Source organism: Cryptotermes secundus, unplaced genomic scaffold (assembly GCF_002891405.2).
Source record: "Cryptotermes secundus unplaced genomic scaffold, Csec_1.0 scaffold326, whole genome shotgun sequence".
In the NCBI taxonomy this organism is placed as follows: Eukaryota; Metazoa; Arthropoda; class Insecta; order Blattodea; family Kalotermitidae; genus Cryptotermes; species Cryptotermes secundus.
This window is the reverse complement of record NW_019727396.1, coordinates 315,482-330,984: the sequence shown is the minus strand read 5'-3', so window position 1 is coordinate 330,984 and position 15,503 is coordinate 315,482. Positions and strand designations below refer to the sequence as shown.

The 15,503-nt window shown below is 40.3% G+C and overlaps 1 protein-coding gene across 1 annotated transcript in view; it reads left to right on the top strand.

The window, feature by feature from the left end:
• The first annotated feature begins 2,924 nt into the window (after positions 1–2,924).
• LOC111864671 (pyroglutamylated RF-amide peptide receptor) overlaps positions 2,925–15,503 on the top strand; it is an 80,091-nt gene continuing 67,512 nt past the window's right edge. The window contains exons 1-2 of the mRNA XM_033751525.1: positions 2,925–3,077; positions 14,000–14,121. Coding sequence (XP_033607416.1) covers positions 2,925–3,077; positions 14,000–14,121 — 275 coding nt within the window. The remainder of the gene's footprint in view (positions 3,078–13,999; positions 14,122–15,503) is intronic.

Here is a 15,503-nt window from a genome sequence, read left to right as displayed (position 1 = left end):
TCTTTCGCTTTTGGTGAGGTTGTAGTAGTGGTTGAAGAAGAGGGTTGGAGTGATTTTGTAGTTTGTTGAAGTACTTGGTGCTGTTTTCTCGGAAGACTTCTGTTACGTAAGGAGTTTTTAGATCTGTATGTAGGGTGCGGTTGGATACGTTCGTGATGGATCGGAGTATTTTGGACTGGGCACGCTGTATAATGGCAATGTTGGATTTGCTGGCGCAGCCCCAGAGTTCTATGCCGTATGTTCATATAGGCTTGATGACTGTTTTGTAGATTAGTAACTTGTTTTCGATGGAGAGGTGGGATTTTCTTCCTATGAGCCAGTTGAGTTCTTTGGTTTTTTGGTCCGTATGTTTTCTTTTCTTTATTATGTGTTGTCTCCAGTTTAGTTTGTTGTCAAAGGTTAATCCTAGGTATTTGACCTGTTCTTGTGGTTGTTGATGTGATTTGTTTGCACTGGGTGGCACGTGCCTTTTCGGAGAGTGAAGGTTGTTTGTGTGGACTTTGATTCGTTTACCTTGATTATTTTGTTGTATTTTGCTCTGTTTCCCGGAGTGTGAGTCCTCTGTCAGGTTGATCCAGCTCTTCTCTTTTCGGTTATTAATTTTTTTTTCATTCTTAACGGTATGTTATTTGTAGGGTTCTTTGGATCATTTATGGGGGTTGCTGTTTTGGCGGCTTCTTGTAGTAGGGTGATGAACTTTTTAAATTCGTTTCTATGTCGGTTGGTTCTTGCAGCTTGATTTTTAGTTTTGTGTTGTATTCTATTATTTTCCTGAAGAGATTCCAGTTTGTTTTGGAGTTGTGAAGTCTGGGCTTGGATTTCCTTAGTATAACTGATGTGCTTATTGTTGCAATGATCGGAGTATGGTCCGATGTTTGGTCAAGGTTTGCAGTTGCGTTTGTGTAGTTAGGAAAGATGTCGTTTGTTACGAAGAAAAGGTAAATATGAAACTAAGTATGCGTTGATATTTCTTCTTCAGAATGTAGGGTAAGATCAGAACGTAAAGATAGGTAATAGAACTTTGGACCTCTTGATTTAGAAGCAAGTCTAACATCACAGTCTGTTTCTGCGCGGCAGGATTAATTTTAGAATACCAATTTAAAAAAGAATTAATTCAGTGTTTCCTTTCAATGCGAATATTAAATCACATTTGAAATTCTGTATTAGACATCACTGCAGTTAATTTGGTGGCCTGAATTCTACAAGTCCTTGCTGACTTCATTCTACAGTCGATCACATGATATTCTCTTAGCTGTTCCGATATTTATATCTGAAATAGAGCGTTAATTTCAGGCTTTAAGAATTACATTTTTTCTTTCATATTCTGTGCGTTCTTTTGTATGTTCCAATTTATTACTATCTCAATTTACTACATTTCATTTTTGTCAAACGTCTGTGCTACGTCAGAGGTATGTGGGTGTACTTGTATATGCAGCTACTGCTCCGAGAAAGGACACTTCTGATACCCGAATTCCGGCCCCAATGNGTTCCGATATTTATATCTGAAATAGAGCGTTAATTTCAGGCTTTAACAATTACACTTTTTCTTTCATATTCTGTGCAGTCTTCTGTATGTTCCTATTTATTACTATCTCAATTTACTACATTTCACTTTAGTCAAACGTCTGTGCTACGTCAGAGGTATGTGGATGTACTTGTATATGCAGATACTGCTCCGAGAAAGGACACTTCTGTTACCTGAATTCCGGCCCCAATGATTTCATCACCAGTGTTTCACACGAGCCAGCACTCATGGCGGTTCTCTAAATATGATAATATACATATTTTTGCTCATCTACGGTAATGGTATGATAGCTGCAATGTTCTTGTATATATGAGTAATTTAGTTCTAATAGGGCTAAGACCGCAGTCGGATTTAAATAGATATGTTTGCGATGCAGGTCGTCGTAAGACTTTCGTTTCGCTTACATTGGTATCAGGATCGAGGCCCGGGAGTCTTCCGAGGAGAAACCTGAAATTTGTACATGGTATTCAGAAAATATTAGCCGGTCACGGTAGCCGAGCGGTCTAAGGCATGCACTGTCTTCGCTCGCTCGGAAGCCGGGATCATGGGTTCGAATCCCACTCAGGGCATGGATGTTTGTGTGCGTTTTTCTGTGTTTGTCTACAGGTAGAGGCCTTGCGACGAGCTGATCACTCGCCCAAGGAGTCCTACCGTATGTGTAAGACCTAGAAAAACTGAAGTGAACGGAGTTCATTGAGATAGGCCTAGGCCCACTGGCGCTGTAGTGCCAAGGAAAAAAATTTCAGAAAATATTATCTGAACGTCTAATCAGACAATGCACATAAATGAATAGTCGTGACCAAGAGTCTGCAGTTCTAAATTCATTAATTAAACATAAATTATTTCTTTCTCGACTTGCATTTCGGCGACATTAATTTCAAGAGACATATGACTTAAAATCTTTTCGATAATGTTTGCATTTGCGCGAAATGTATTCCGAGAGAAATGCGAACTAGAATATAAAAGTGATATAATATTTCAGCAGAATAATTTGAATATACTTCTTGTAATTAGTTCAAATTAAGCTCTACCTACAATACGGTTTTTTGAACGAGAGCTCAACGTTAAGAATGTCAATAATGTCATGTAATTGAGGACTAATGCCATTTTGGCAAAAAGCGGAGTATGGCTATTTCTATAAAGAGAACATCGTTCCAAGCAAGGTATTTGCAAGACATGTCGTTATAAAAAGTTCTGAAAGTGTGCCCCAGCATGTTGCATACAGAACCGAGCACGATGAAGCACGTTTGTAGACTGCTTGTAGCTCCATAGGTGAAATGGCGGTAGTGATGTTGGATACGTTTGTTTCCAGTTCATTCAAACTGACTAGATTGCTGCTGTATGAATTGTCTTTTGATGCAACTCCACAGAAAGTAATCCAGTGGTGATAAATCCGGATATGACGGAGGCTATCAGAGTGCCTGATTTCCGAACAAAAGGCACAGACTGCGCAGAGTGGGCCATGCTTAAGCCGTGCTGCATTGTCTTGCTGGAACCACGGTTCGGCGGTTTCCTCATCAGTCAGGTGTCCGAGGAAGTCATCGAGTATCGAGTTAATGGTGTTTAGAATAAAATGTGCCAGGAAGTCCTGTGGCAAGGCCTGCGCACCACACTCCAAACTTGACGGAATGGGGAGGAGTTTCGTGGGATGCAAGGGGACCGTTGACCCTATGCGACGAGTATTCTGAGAGTTCACATAACCTGTAAGACGGAACCACTCCTCATGTGAGAAACAAGTCACATATAAGATGCAAAGGGCATCCTCCAACTTTATTATCAACCACTCGCAGTAATTTTGTCATTCTTCACAGTCCGTTGGTAATAACTGCTTAAAACCGTGCACTTTGTACAGAAGTATTCAGTATTAGAGGGGGTGGGTACCCCATGCACCGCGACTAGTAGTCTATTGTACGTCCCCCTTTAATTTCTACTGTCGCCATACCCTACCGGTACTGGTCCTCCCTATCAGCCCCTTTCTGCCAGCGAGGTCGGCCCTCTTCTGGCAGTGGCACCCGATAACGTCCCCATCTACCGGAGGCTTTGAAACTACTTGGGCGGGAAACTTTGTACAGAAGTAAGTGCATGTCTTCGCTGCTTTGCGACAAATACTACGGGACACTCTGTGTGCTGTACAAGTTTCCGAATAACAAAGAGCGTACTGTCACTCAGGTAAAGGTAAAGCTAAAGGTAAAAAAGGGTAAAGTTGTCTCCTGTGCTTAACTAATTAAGCACTACGCCATGAAAGCCTGTGTGGGAATGGATGTATAGATTCCCATTTTCATAATCTCAGCACTAGCTGGAGTTGAATGGTCAGTTTCACGCTCCTGCCGCTCTACCCTCGGCGACAGAACCTCCGGTACCCATTGGATAGGAGACTGGGTGGGCCCCAGAGCCGGTGTGGTAGACGTGGAGGAGCAAAAACTCTTGATCCTACCGGGACTCGAACTCCGATCCCTCGGTGGTCCAGCCTGTAGTCAGTCGCTCTACTGACTACGCTACCCCGGCTCCTGTACTTGCACTCAACCTCTCACTAACTCCTGCTACACGGGTCGCCGTTACAGCAGTCTACCGGCGAACAAGTGACATTACGTTCACATTTTGTCTACCTGAAGTGTTTCACAAGCTTCCGAATCATGGATTTTGCTGGTCCTGTCATGCAAATCCGTGACTGTAACCACTCTGGGTCCTTTTGAACGACTTTATTTTAGGTCAAGAGCACACGCTTCCCTGCACTGAACGCCATGCTGTTTACTGATTGCACTGAGCATTCCGCACTTCGCCAGAAACTGCCCAAACCCTCAGTGTATTATATTATTACCATTTCCAGTTTTGGTTTATCTTTTAAATAACTGTGCATAACTTGTTTCTAACAACCGAACGAGTGACTGGTAAATTAACGGGGATATTCATAGAATTTTTCTCGAAGTGTTCTTGTAGGTCTGAGTGTAGCTACCCGCTTGATTACAAATATTTTCAAAGAAAGCAGTTTACTGGGATGTGGCGCCATGTAGCTATTGTGTTGACCGACGTTTCGGAGAAACGTATCGCCTCCATCTTCAGGGTAGAAGAAAAGAAGCTCCGCGAGCGAGGAACCAGCGCAGACTTAGGCTGAGTACCTGCTCGCGCTGGTTCCTCGCTCTTGGAGTTTCTTTTCTTCTACCCTGAAGATGGAGGCGATACGTTTCTCCGAAACGTCGGTTAACACAATAGCTACATGGCGCCACATCCCAGAAAACTGCTTTCTTTGAAAATATTTGTAATCAAGCGGGTAGCTACACTCAGACCTACAAGAACACTTCGAGAAAAATTCTATGAATATCCCCCTTAATGAAGGTCATTTATATGATGAGTCTAAATGGTAAAGTTGTACTATGAACGAGTAATTCAGCACCATTTTAGCTAAAAATCCCCCCCCCCGATCACTTTGGAGTACAGGGCTGATTTCTCAATTTAATCTGTCATTTTTACAGATGATAGGACTCCTTGGACGGTTGATCAGTTCGTCGCAAGACCTCTACCCTAATCACAGGACAAAACAAACACAGAATAAACGCACATACACACCAAACATCCATGCCTTGTATGGGATTCGAACCCACGATCCCGGCTTCAGAGCGAAGACGGTACATGCCTTAGACCGCTCGAATACCGTGACCGGCACAAAGTATTAATGTTTTGATATTAATGAAAAATATCGATAACAATTGGAGAGCTGATTATTCCATGATTATTTCGTTAGACATTACTGGGTATTCGAAACGTTTCATTGTTGATATTATGGAAATATTTTCATGGGGTTATGTAAACTTAAAAATATGTTAGGAACATCACTGTTTCAAAATGTGTAAGTTACTTCAATAACAGCATTTCAACGTGATGAGTGCTCGAACTGACAGTCGGGTACAATATACAGAATGCGAACAAATCTGCACTCTAAATTCATGCGCGAACTGTTTTTAGCAGTCACAGAGATGAACCAGCTGTAAGACACACAATAACATATAGGCTTACTTGCTTTTACGAGACGTGTGGAAATACATGCAAGTGTAATTTAAGCTTACTCCATTCGCAGATGTTTGTAAACAATGCAGCAGTACAGATATTAAAAATAAAATATATCAAAAAGATGTACAGGTGTCCCCATAAAATTCTGATTTCATAAACAAAACGTGTCCTCGTCTACAGTACAGGCCTTCACAAAGAATTTTATTGCTTCCCCGACTGAGGGGCAGGGGTAGTTTTGTACAGGAGTGCGCGGCTTCAAAGGGGACTGTAATGGAAATGAGACAGCCTGTCTGACACAAGCCTGTTACAGCCAGACGTGTATACTCGAGGCGCTGTCAAGATTCGATCATACATTGCGAGTATGGGAGCATAGTTAATATGCTCTCTAGTTCCCAAAAGCATCCAATTTTGGTCACATTTTCGAAGATCTGCATTGCACATGACTGACTTTTACAGCTAAACATTTGCTGATCCAGGTAATTTACGTTCATTCCAGCCGCTAATTAAATAATTTTCCTGGGGAGTTAAGTGCGACCGGCGCGTAAGGCTGACAACCTTATCGCCATCTTTGAGCCGATTGTCTAGATAATGTGGGACCCTCAACGTCTCACAACCCTATGGGCCTTCACGGCCTGGTACAGGAATAGCTTTACTTACTTTACTTATTGTTTGACTTAAAGATGTATGATATTTGCTAAGCGAACTGATCCAGTAAAATATTTAAATAAAATATATAATTTATCCGACTTAATGAATGATACAAATTCCGTCCAAAGTGCAAACAATATATATTATATGTCTTTGATCTTGCTCTCTTCTACACTACATGTTTCGGCCTCTAACGGCCATCATCAGGTGTATACTCTCACGTTGCTGCCACACTGAACCCAGCCTAAAATTTAACATTTAAAAACACATTGTTATTTTCTTCGTTATTATCAACATCTACCTCGTTGATATGTGTCTGGTATGTAGATTATTTTGCACACGTCAATTTTGATTTTCCTGTAGTAGCACTATAAAATCTTTAGATTAAATTTTAAAGCAGTCAGCGCGCCAATGGACTGACGAGATAATAAGGAAGTGACTTGTGTTTCTGTGTCGTCCGTGCGGAGCCTATATACGGAGGATCTATTGTAGCTTAGATAAATGCGGTTATAGGACAAGGTGAAGCCAGACACAGAAAATATAAGAGGCTTAAACTTGGCGGTGGTCAAGTTTACGACTGTTCAAATGACTAAGCTGCCGCTGTAGCATAAGAAATGTAAGTTAGGCATGATCTGCTCTGTAAAGCCTGCGCTGACAGAGGGCTTGTGAGTAGTGCAAAAGGGAGAATTTTCAATAACATGTTATATGTGCGAAATATACATTTGACGAAAGGCCAAGCGTATTCATAAAAGACAAACCCATCTTCTCGTCAGAGAGGATGTTACAAAAGTACTATTACCGCAAGAGTTCAGTTGGGAAAATGAAATCTCTGGTCGTGGTCCTCAAGGGGCCTGACGTCAAGACAAACTGATTGGGGGTAAACCGCCAGTCATAAAGTAACGCTGACGCTGACTCTGACGATAAGTGTGCAGTGCAGTGGAGAGTACAAGGACAAGAATGCAGCATGTTCTTGGTGAACTGTGAAGATTAGTGGAGTACAGATTAGAACACAGGAGTACAGAGTGTTTGAAGACGAAATAACAAAAAGACTTCATATTAATTTGAAGTGCTAATTTCCGTGTTGGGATCCGTTGCCAGGAGACCACTAGTGAAAACGGAGAATCCTAATATGTGCGCAACGGTAAACTGAAAGTGTGTAGAACAGGGATAGCGTTATAATCGAGTGTGAATAAGAGAACTGTAAACGAAGTTGTTAATAAATCCAATCATCCGATCTGGAAACCATCACGCGTACCCCAATACACGTGACAGTATACATTTACCAACTGAATTTCCATACGTTTTATCAATAACTGTTACCACTTTCATTTTCATAAGTTGTTCTCAGACGTAACATAAAATAAAGCACGCACCCTGTCAGCAGAGACTTCCCACAAAGTACAGCTTCCTTCGAGTAAACCTACAGTAGAGTCATGATACGAAATTAATACTCTTTAAATACCAAAAAGCCGCACTGAAATATTCGTGTTTAACCTGTCAGCAGCTACTGGGACCAGAGCGTAATTCACTTAGGAAGGTTCGTTTGTGGGTTATTATTTAACGAGCCTATATCAAATAGATATCTTCAGCGTTGATTCAAATTATAAGATGATTATATACAGCAAATCGAAAGGAATGTTGGAATAAATGGTCTTTGTCTGCTTCAACTGATTATGGAAAACTGAAGATAACCAACAGAACCTCAGACATAACTGCAAGTACTCCAATCATGGCTTGGATCATGCACCTCCACAGTGCACTATCGTTATTTCAGCAATCTGCGTTTTGTGACAGGAAAACGCATATTTCAAGACAAAGTTACGATCGACAATCAAAGAAGTCCGAATATACGGGATACATTACAGACAACAAGCAATATAACCTTCAGCTTGTGTAAGATACTTACGTATGAATTATTACTGAAATGTGCTCAAACTGCCACTAGTTTACCTATGACTGACATACATACTTAAGGGAAATGACACCTCAAGTAAAAAAAAAAATTAAAAACGTTAGCACCGCGTTATAACCATTTGCTGAAGAACACTTGTTTCATTTATGCATTTGAAGTTCCCATGAAACAAATCAATTACTCGTCGACAACTGAAATTCGAAATAAATTAGTATCACATTACTTTGCCGTTTAAGGGTGTGTACTGGATTAAACTGGCTCAGGGTAGGTTCCAGTAGTATGATTTTATGAACGTAGTAATAAAACTTAAGATTTCACACACGGAGAGGAATTTCTAATCCAGATACGGGAATGTCAGTTTCTGCAGGACTCCGCTCCTTTTGATTTATTATCAGTTTTCAAAGTCAAGTTGAAGTTCAAGGGCTGTACATGGTTGGTGCGCTGTCTTGGGGATTGGCAGGTCCCGTGCGCGTTTTCACTGTTCACACAGAATAAAGCATTAAATGAGGGCGGAACTGACCATATATGCCTCTTTCTGACTTCTATCCGCGGTTAGCTGTGCTCTACAGAAGCAGCTTTTTCCCCCCCCTTGACACTACAGCTCCAGTGGACCTAGGCCTACCTCCATGAACTCCGTTCACTCCGGTTTTTCTAGATCTTACACATTCGGTAGGACTCCCTGGGCGGGTGATCAGCTCGTCGCAAGGCCTCTACCTGTACATAAACAGAGAAACGCACACACACAAACTAAACATCCATGCCCTGAGTGGGATTCGAACCCACGATCCTGGTTTCCAAACGAGCGAAGACAGTACATGCCTTAGACCGCTCGGCTACCGTGACCGGCCACAGAAGCAGCTTACACAGATGTTTATACTGAATTCTCACAGAAGTGTAAAGTTAAAAGACGCGCTTATTGGCCATGTTGGTCAATTCTATTTGATTTCAGTTTGAAATGAAGTATTGGGCCTATTACAAGCAATTTACAACATTACGAAACAATAAATTAAGCAACATGACTTGTGAATGAGGAGCTTCATAACTTGTACTCTTCTCCAAGTATAATTAAAATGATCAAGTCAAGGAGGGTGAGGTGGGTAGGTCATGTAGCACGAATGGGGGAGACGAGGAATGCATATAGGATATTGGTGGGAAAACCAGTAGGAAACAGACGACTGGGAAAATCAAGACATAGGTGGGTGAAGAATATTAAAATGGATCTTAGAGAGATAGGATGGGAAAGGATGGATTCGATAGATCTGGCTCAGGATAGGGACCAGTGGAGGGCTCTTGTGAACACGGTGATGAACCTTCGGGTTCCATAAAATGCTGGGAAATTCTTGAGTAGCTGCAGAATTGGCGGCTCCTCCAGAAGGGCTCAGCTCCATGAGTAAGTAAGTAAGTAACACGACTTGTGCACATCTGACTGAGGAATCCACCAGTTTTTTGTAGCTGCATCTAAGATGGTGGATTTGAGGCTCTCAAAGCGGTGGTCGTGAAAATTTCTGTCTTCTTGGATATGACGCCGAATTGTTGTGTAAAATTTAATTCGATATATAAAGTGCTCAGAAATCAATTCGCGAGTTCGCGTTTTGAAATTTGTTCTCCTTATACATCTCCTTACTTACGCGGAGGTTGATTTCCCAAGAGTGGAAGCAAAAATGCAGATATTGTTATCCCTTGGATTTCACTGCCTTTGATCTTCTTTGCAAAATACAGATGATTTAACGCAAATCTTTTTACTTGCATAGGAATTCTGTCTTCTGAGACAATTCCTTTATTTTTTAGTTCACAGAAATTATAGTAAGAAAAATCACGGGAAATAAAATTAACGCGAAATTCGCATAGTCATAATATATTTGTAATACTGAAGCATAACAAACAGTGGACATGAATGCTATTCACTAAATAAATTATTTCCCTTTGTTAACAAATTGAATATTTTTCTCCCTGCTATGTAGCGCCCTGCAATTTGAGGGATGAGTATCAGCGCGTCGGAATGACATGCTACCCCCCCTCCTCCCTTCTTCTGGACGCTGCTGTGAAGAGATGGTATCCCTTCTACCAATGTACACGGCGTTACAGCCCAGAATACTGTAACATCCATGGCCATCGCAGTAGTAACTTTTAATTTCAAAAATGATTTTTTGAATATGTAGGTTTACATGAAGTTTATTAACTGTGCACATTTACTCTGTAAACTATTCAAAATAGCTGAGTATACAGGGTGATTCACGAAGTTTTACCCCCACTTTGGAGGGCATTCCTGAGGTAATTTGGAACAAAAAATGTTAATATACTAATGGTATCCAACTCATAATTAAAGAGATACAGTAATTTGAAAACTGGCGAGAAATCTTTTTTTCTTCGAATTTCAGTCAAAACAAATTAGAAATACAATACAAACACTTTTTAAATCGTTGATGTTTTAGGAAAGAAGCATTCTAAAACCATTTTTTTTCCAATTTCTTAATTTTGCATTGTGCAACATTTTTTGTCGATTTTATGTTCCTAAATTACATTATTTTCAGCATCCCATTCTGTAAACATACCAATGGTTGCATATCACACCCTTCTATCAATCTGTTTCCTTTAACTGTAGTGCTTTAGTAGACGACTGGATTTACATAAGATTTTCAAAAATGTCTCCCTGCACGTCAACACAATGCGTCGCACGCGTATGAACCGCTCTGCCTATCTACCTACGCGCAACATTCAAACCGGTCTACCTTATCTGCTGACATAGCTGACTGAAACGTATGGTCGCCCAAGCTGAAGCATAGCGCTGCATTCACAATGATGCGTTTCGAAAATCTATTGTTACTCCGTAACTAGTGAAAATCGACAAGTTTATAAGGAAATTTTGCAGGAAATAACCCCAGGAATATGTACCATAAGCCGGGGTAAAACTTCGTGAATCACCCTGTATATTCGGTCATACTGAATACAGCCTGATTATACACTGCTCTTTCCCAAACATCTGTCCTTCACTGTTCGAAATATCAAACAAGTGGTGTGGGCTAGTTGTAAACGAGGTTATAAAATTGCTACTATATTTCCATTTCTTTACTTTCTCATTCTGCGTTATTCGGCTTTTATGCGACGTCGCGTTACGTTATCTTGTCTCCTATAACCCAGCAATAATAAAAAGATTTTTGCGTTATTTACAATTCAAGAACTTAAATGCTTACAGAGCTTTAAAAGTAAAATTTCTTTTGCATGAAAACATATTAAAACTCTTTCTGTGTTTCAGAGAAATAAATTATGACGGATAAAATGGGATCACGTCATCAGAGCTCACGTTTTGGCTTCCTTTTCAATAGAGAACATTCGTATAACTTTGTTATCTAAGAGTCTCTCGCATAAATGAATTAAAGTCAACAAACGTTTCAAATCTCTTTTACACTCTACCTGAAAGTAAGTTATACAAAACTTTCGATAACTGGCGAAGAATATTTGGAAGAGTTCTCTTATACAGATGTTTTCTTTCCGCGATACGAGAAATTAAAACGTCACTGACACAGTTTACTACGCGTGTATTATTATTATTATTATTATTATTATTGGAGGGGGTGGGTTTCCCCATGCACCGCGACTAATAGTCTACTGTACGTCCCCCTTTGAGGTCGGCCCTCGGTACCCGATACTTCCCCCATCTACCAGAGGCACTGGAAACTACTTGGGCGAGAAACTTTTTGCCTAATTTTGCTCAGAGGTCTCCTAGAGACATGAGGATCTTTTGCGTGCCGTAAATCTACGACACGGGACCCGCGGCTTAAAGTCCCTCCCGGAGGACTTGTTCCCTGAATTTTTCCGCCCTTAAAAATTCCACGACCTCCGCCGGGTTTGAACCCGCGTACCTTGAGTCATGAGGTGGGAACGTTACCCCTAGACTACGCTTTACTACGCGTGTAACACAATATGTTTCACATAATCTTCACCTTCCAGTTAGCTCCCTATCATCCACTTCCGCCCGAGCTTCAGGCATAGTGATGTAGCCTTCTGAACTAAAACTACGATATCTGCCTGCCTGCCCGCCCGCCCGATTGGCTGCAGTTTCATTATCATCACTACACAAACTGCAAAGCGTAATGCAGCAGCTTTCATATAAGCCTGTAAGAAAATTGGTCTAAAAGTAAGGATACATAAAGTACCACCAAAACACGGAGCAGTCACAAGATATCGGTGTTCAATAATCTTTCCAGAAGGCCTCAAAATCTACTTCTCTGGGAACAACTGTAAGAAATAACAATGAATTCTTTCTTCTGGGATATAACCACGTGTAGCCCATTACACGCCAACCTGCGTTCCGGAGGAACATGTGGGAATTGCTTACTACTTGCTTAATACTAGTCTCTCGCTTTGCTTATTCTTCCACCCTGAAGAAGGAAGTGGCATTATCTTTCGAACCTTCGATTGACTTTCAACGGACTGTAAGGTGTTATATCCCAGAATACAGAAGCCTTCATGACCACCGTTATGAGAATCATATCCTTAATAAGAGATGAGGTTCATTTTAAAACCGAAGGAGGATCAGTTTCGAGAGTGCCTGCTGATATTCGGTTGGGAATTTTTATCCAGACTGTCAGAAACACTGAAGTTCAGAATTTCAGTATAACACAGTAAGGTTATTTTCCCGGCTTGAAATCTGATCTCATATTTTCAGACGACATAAATTACGTGCCTTTAAAAAAAAAGCGCTAAGGTAAGCACTTTGATGAAGTAAGCAATTCAAGAATTTAGGACTATATGAAAAGTAGAACCGCGATACAGGCCAGTTGGTATTTTCAGAATAGTAAAAGTCACTATCCACTGGAGTGTGTTCGTCACATAGTGTACTGATGCGTGCAAAACCTGGTCACAACAGTTCCTTCCCTCCAGTCTCACGATCTGAAAACGACCACAGGGGACGCATTCGCAAAACCTGATAACCCACAGTTTTGCCAAACAGTTTCTCGAGTATTCCTGATGGTCTTCAGCAGTGCATTAATTTAGAAAGCAGTCACCAACATTCAGGGCACGCAATATGAATATTAACATGGTATTAAATGGAATGGAAACATACATAATAGCAAAATAAGGTACAATAATCATACTGTACGATTACTTCATTTTAACCCTATGCATAGTTACTTTTGCGCCACGATGTTCACATAATTGTTACTATCTACGAACACCACAAACAGATCAAGGTGGCTGAAGCGAAAACAGTTCTATCTAGTACCAGGAGATATCCGTTTCGAACCTGGGATACGATACCAAATGTTTTGGGATTTTCCGTAGTTTTTCTCAGTTCTTTAAATTTTCTAATTACCACACAACAGCTACTCTACTAATCCTTTCAAGTCCACTGTACATGATCAACTTACTTCATTAATTACTAAAAATCTCTGTAATTGACAGTGTGTCGCTAAACCGTGAAGGTATATACAACTATACGGGCAGTGAATATAAAGCTGCACATATTCTGAAATTGATACTACCGGAGAAGTGTGACTTAAATACAGTGTCTGTACTATATTAACCCTTTAAAGCCCAGTGATTCAATATGTTCCACCTACTTAAAACATTGAAACTCTGCATTCTGCCAATACAATGTAGTTGTGTGGTTCATATGATTTCTTCCGTGAACTACATTAACAGGCTGATGTTTATACGGAAGACGTAATGTGTTTCCTGTGAGGTAAGAACTGAACTTTTATCTATTATATACAACAGATTCAATATTTAAAGGCCTCGTTATACGTAACTTTTTTTTCACTCTACTTCTACAGTTGTGAACTTTCAAACATAATAGCTGTCAAATTACATACATTATTAGGGCCTTACTCTTTCTTTATAGTCTGTACAAGAAGGAAATGAAAGAAGAGGAATGTCAGAAAATAAACTGATGTGTTTTATGTTTTCAGGTTGCGAAACTCTTCTCATACACATGGTCTATGGGATTCTTCCTGTGCAAGGGGGTACATTACTTACAGAACGTGTCTGCCATCTGCTCCGTACTCACGCTTACCGCCATGAGCATCGAAAGGTGAGTAGCTTATGGAAACTTAATTTAAAATTTCGAGCTTTGTGTTACGATTGTCGACAAGGACGCTGAACCTAGAATCAAAAACGTACCGCAAGACAAAAGTTTCCATGTAGTGCAGCACACTGCTGGGTATAATACATATTGCAGTATCATATATTATATTATTAATCGTTTTAAATTTTCTGGTTTTATATTTATCCTCAAAGCTTATTTGACCAATTAAAAAACAAATTAATAAAATATTACACATTTTTAATGAATTTAAAACCGGCGTTGATACACTCTTGGATGTTCCACAATCAAATCCTTATTAGGTTACTTTCACATATCAATGAAAACAGATCTTTTAGTGTTTAGGATTTCTGTCCATTCATAAACCCTCTTGATTAGAAAAATGTTGTCTGTTAAGCGGTATTGTTTTCCCGGCTTCAGCTAATTTCTTGTTTGTGTCAAATATTCGACAGTCCACACCTTAATGATGTGCCTAAAAATTACATATGTAACCTTCAGATTTTTTTCCAATAAATAATACTTTTCAAAGGTAGCTTTGTCATTCCGTTCCAAAAAGTAAGGTATCATCTGTTCATTTTCCAAAGACAATATGCTTAGTACAGAATTGGGATCTAATTGTTATGTTGAGCTGGAAATTCGTATCATACTAAGTAAAGTTGTCCCTGTGCATAACTAGTTGAGCACTACGTCATAAAGGCGTATGGGGGAGTGGATGTATAGATCCACATTTTCTTGACCTCGGCACTAGCTGGAGGTGAGTGGTCAGCTTCACGCCCCGGACGCTTTAACCCTGAAAAGAGCCACCGGTTCCCACTGGATACGAGGTCTGATGGACCCGGGAACTCGAACTCCGACCCCTCAGTCGTCCAGCCTGTAGCTAGTCGCTATACCGACTGCGCCATCTCGGCTCTTATTACGTACTTCATAATTTATATAGAACAGCTAGTAATTCTAGGATAATGACCAGGCCTCGGATTTTGATGACCTGAAAATATATAAAAAATGACCTATAAAATGACGGAAAAAATCCAGAAAAATGACCTAAAGGAGAAAAGAAAGAACACTTCGCTTCCATGTTATTCACATTTCAGAAAACATATGAAGAAAATTCCCTAAAATGGCCAAAAATGACCTTACACCTAAAAATGTAAAAAAAAAAATACAAAAAATTACCTATAAAATTTAGATTTCAGCAACCAGCAGCTGTTTTCACTGTTCACAGTGAAAACAGCACAGCAGCCACGAGCAAAGCCTGGACGATATAAAGAACCTCCACATCAAGATAGCCAGGTGGCACAATATCTGCCCCATATAAGAGGGACGATGGGAGGACGAACACGAGCCTGCATGGTTTACGAATTTTAATTATT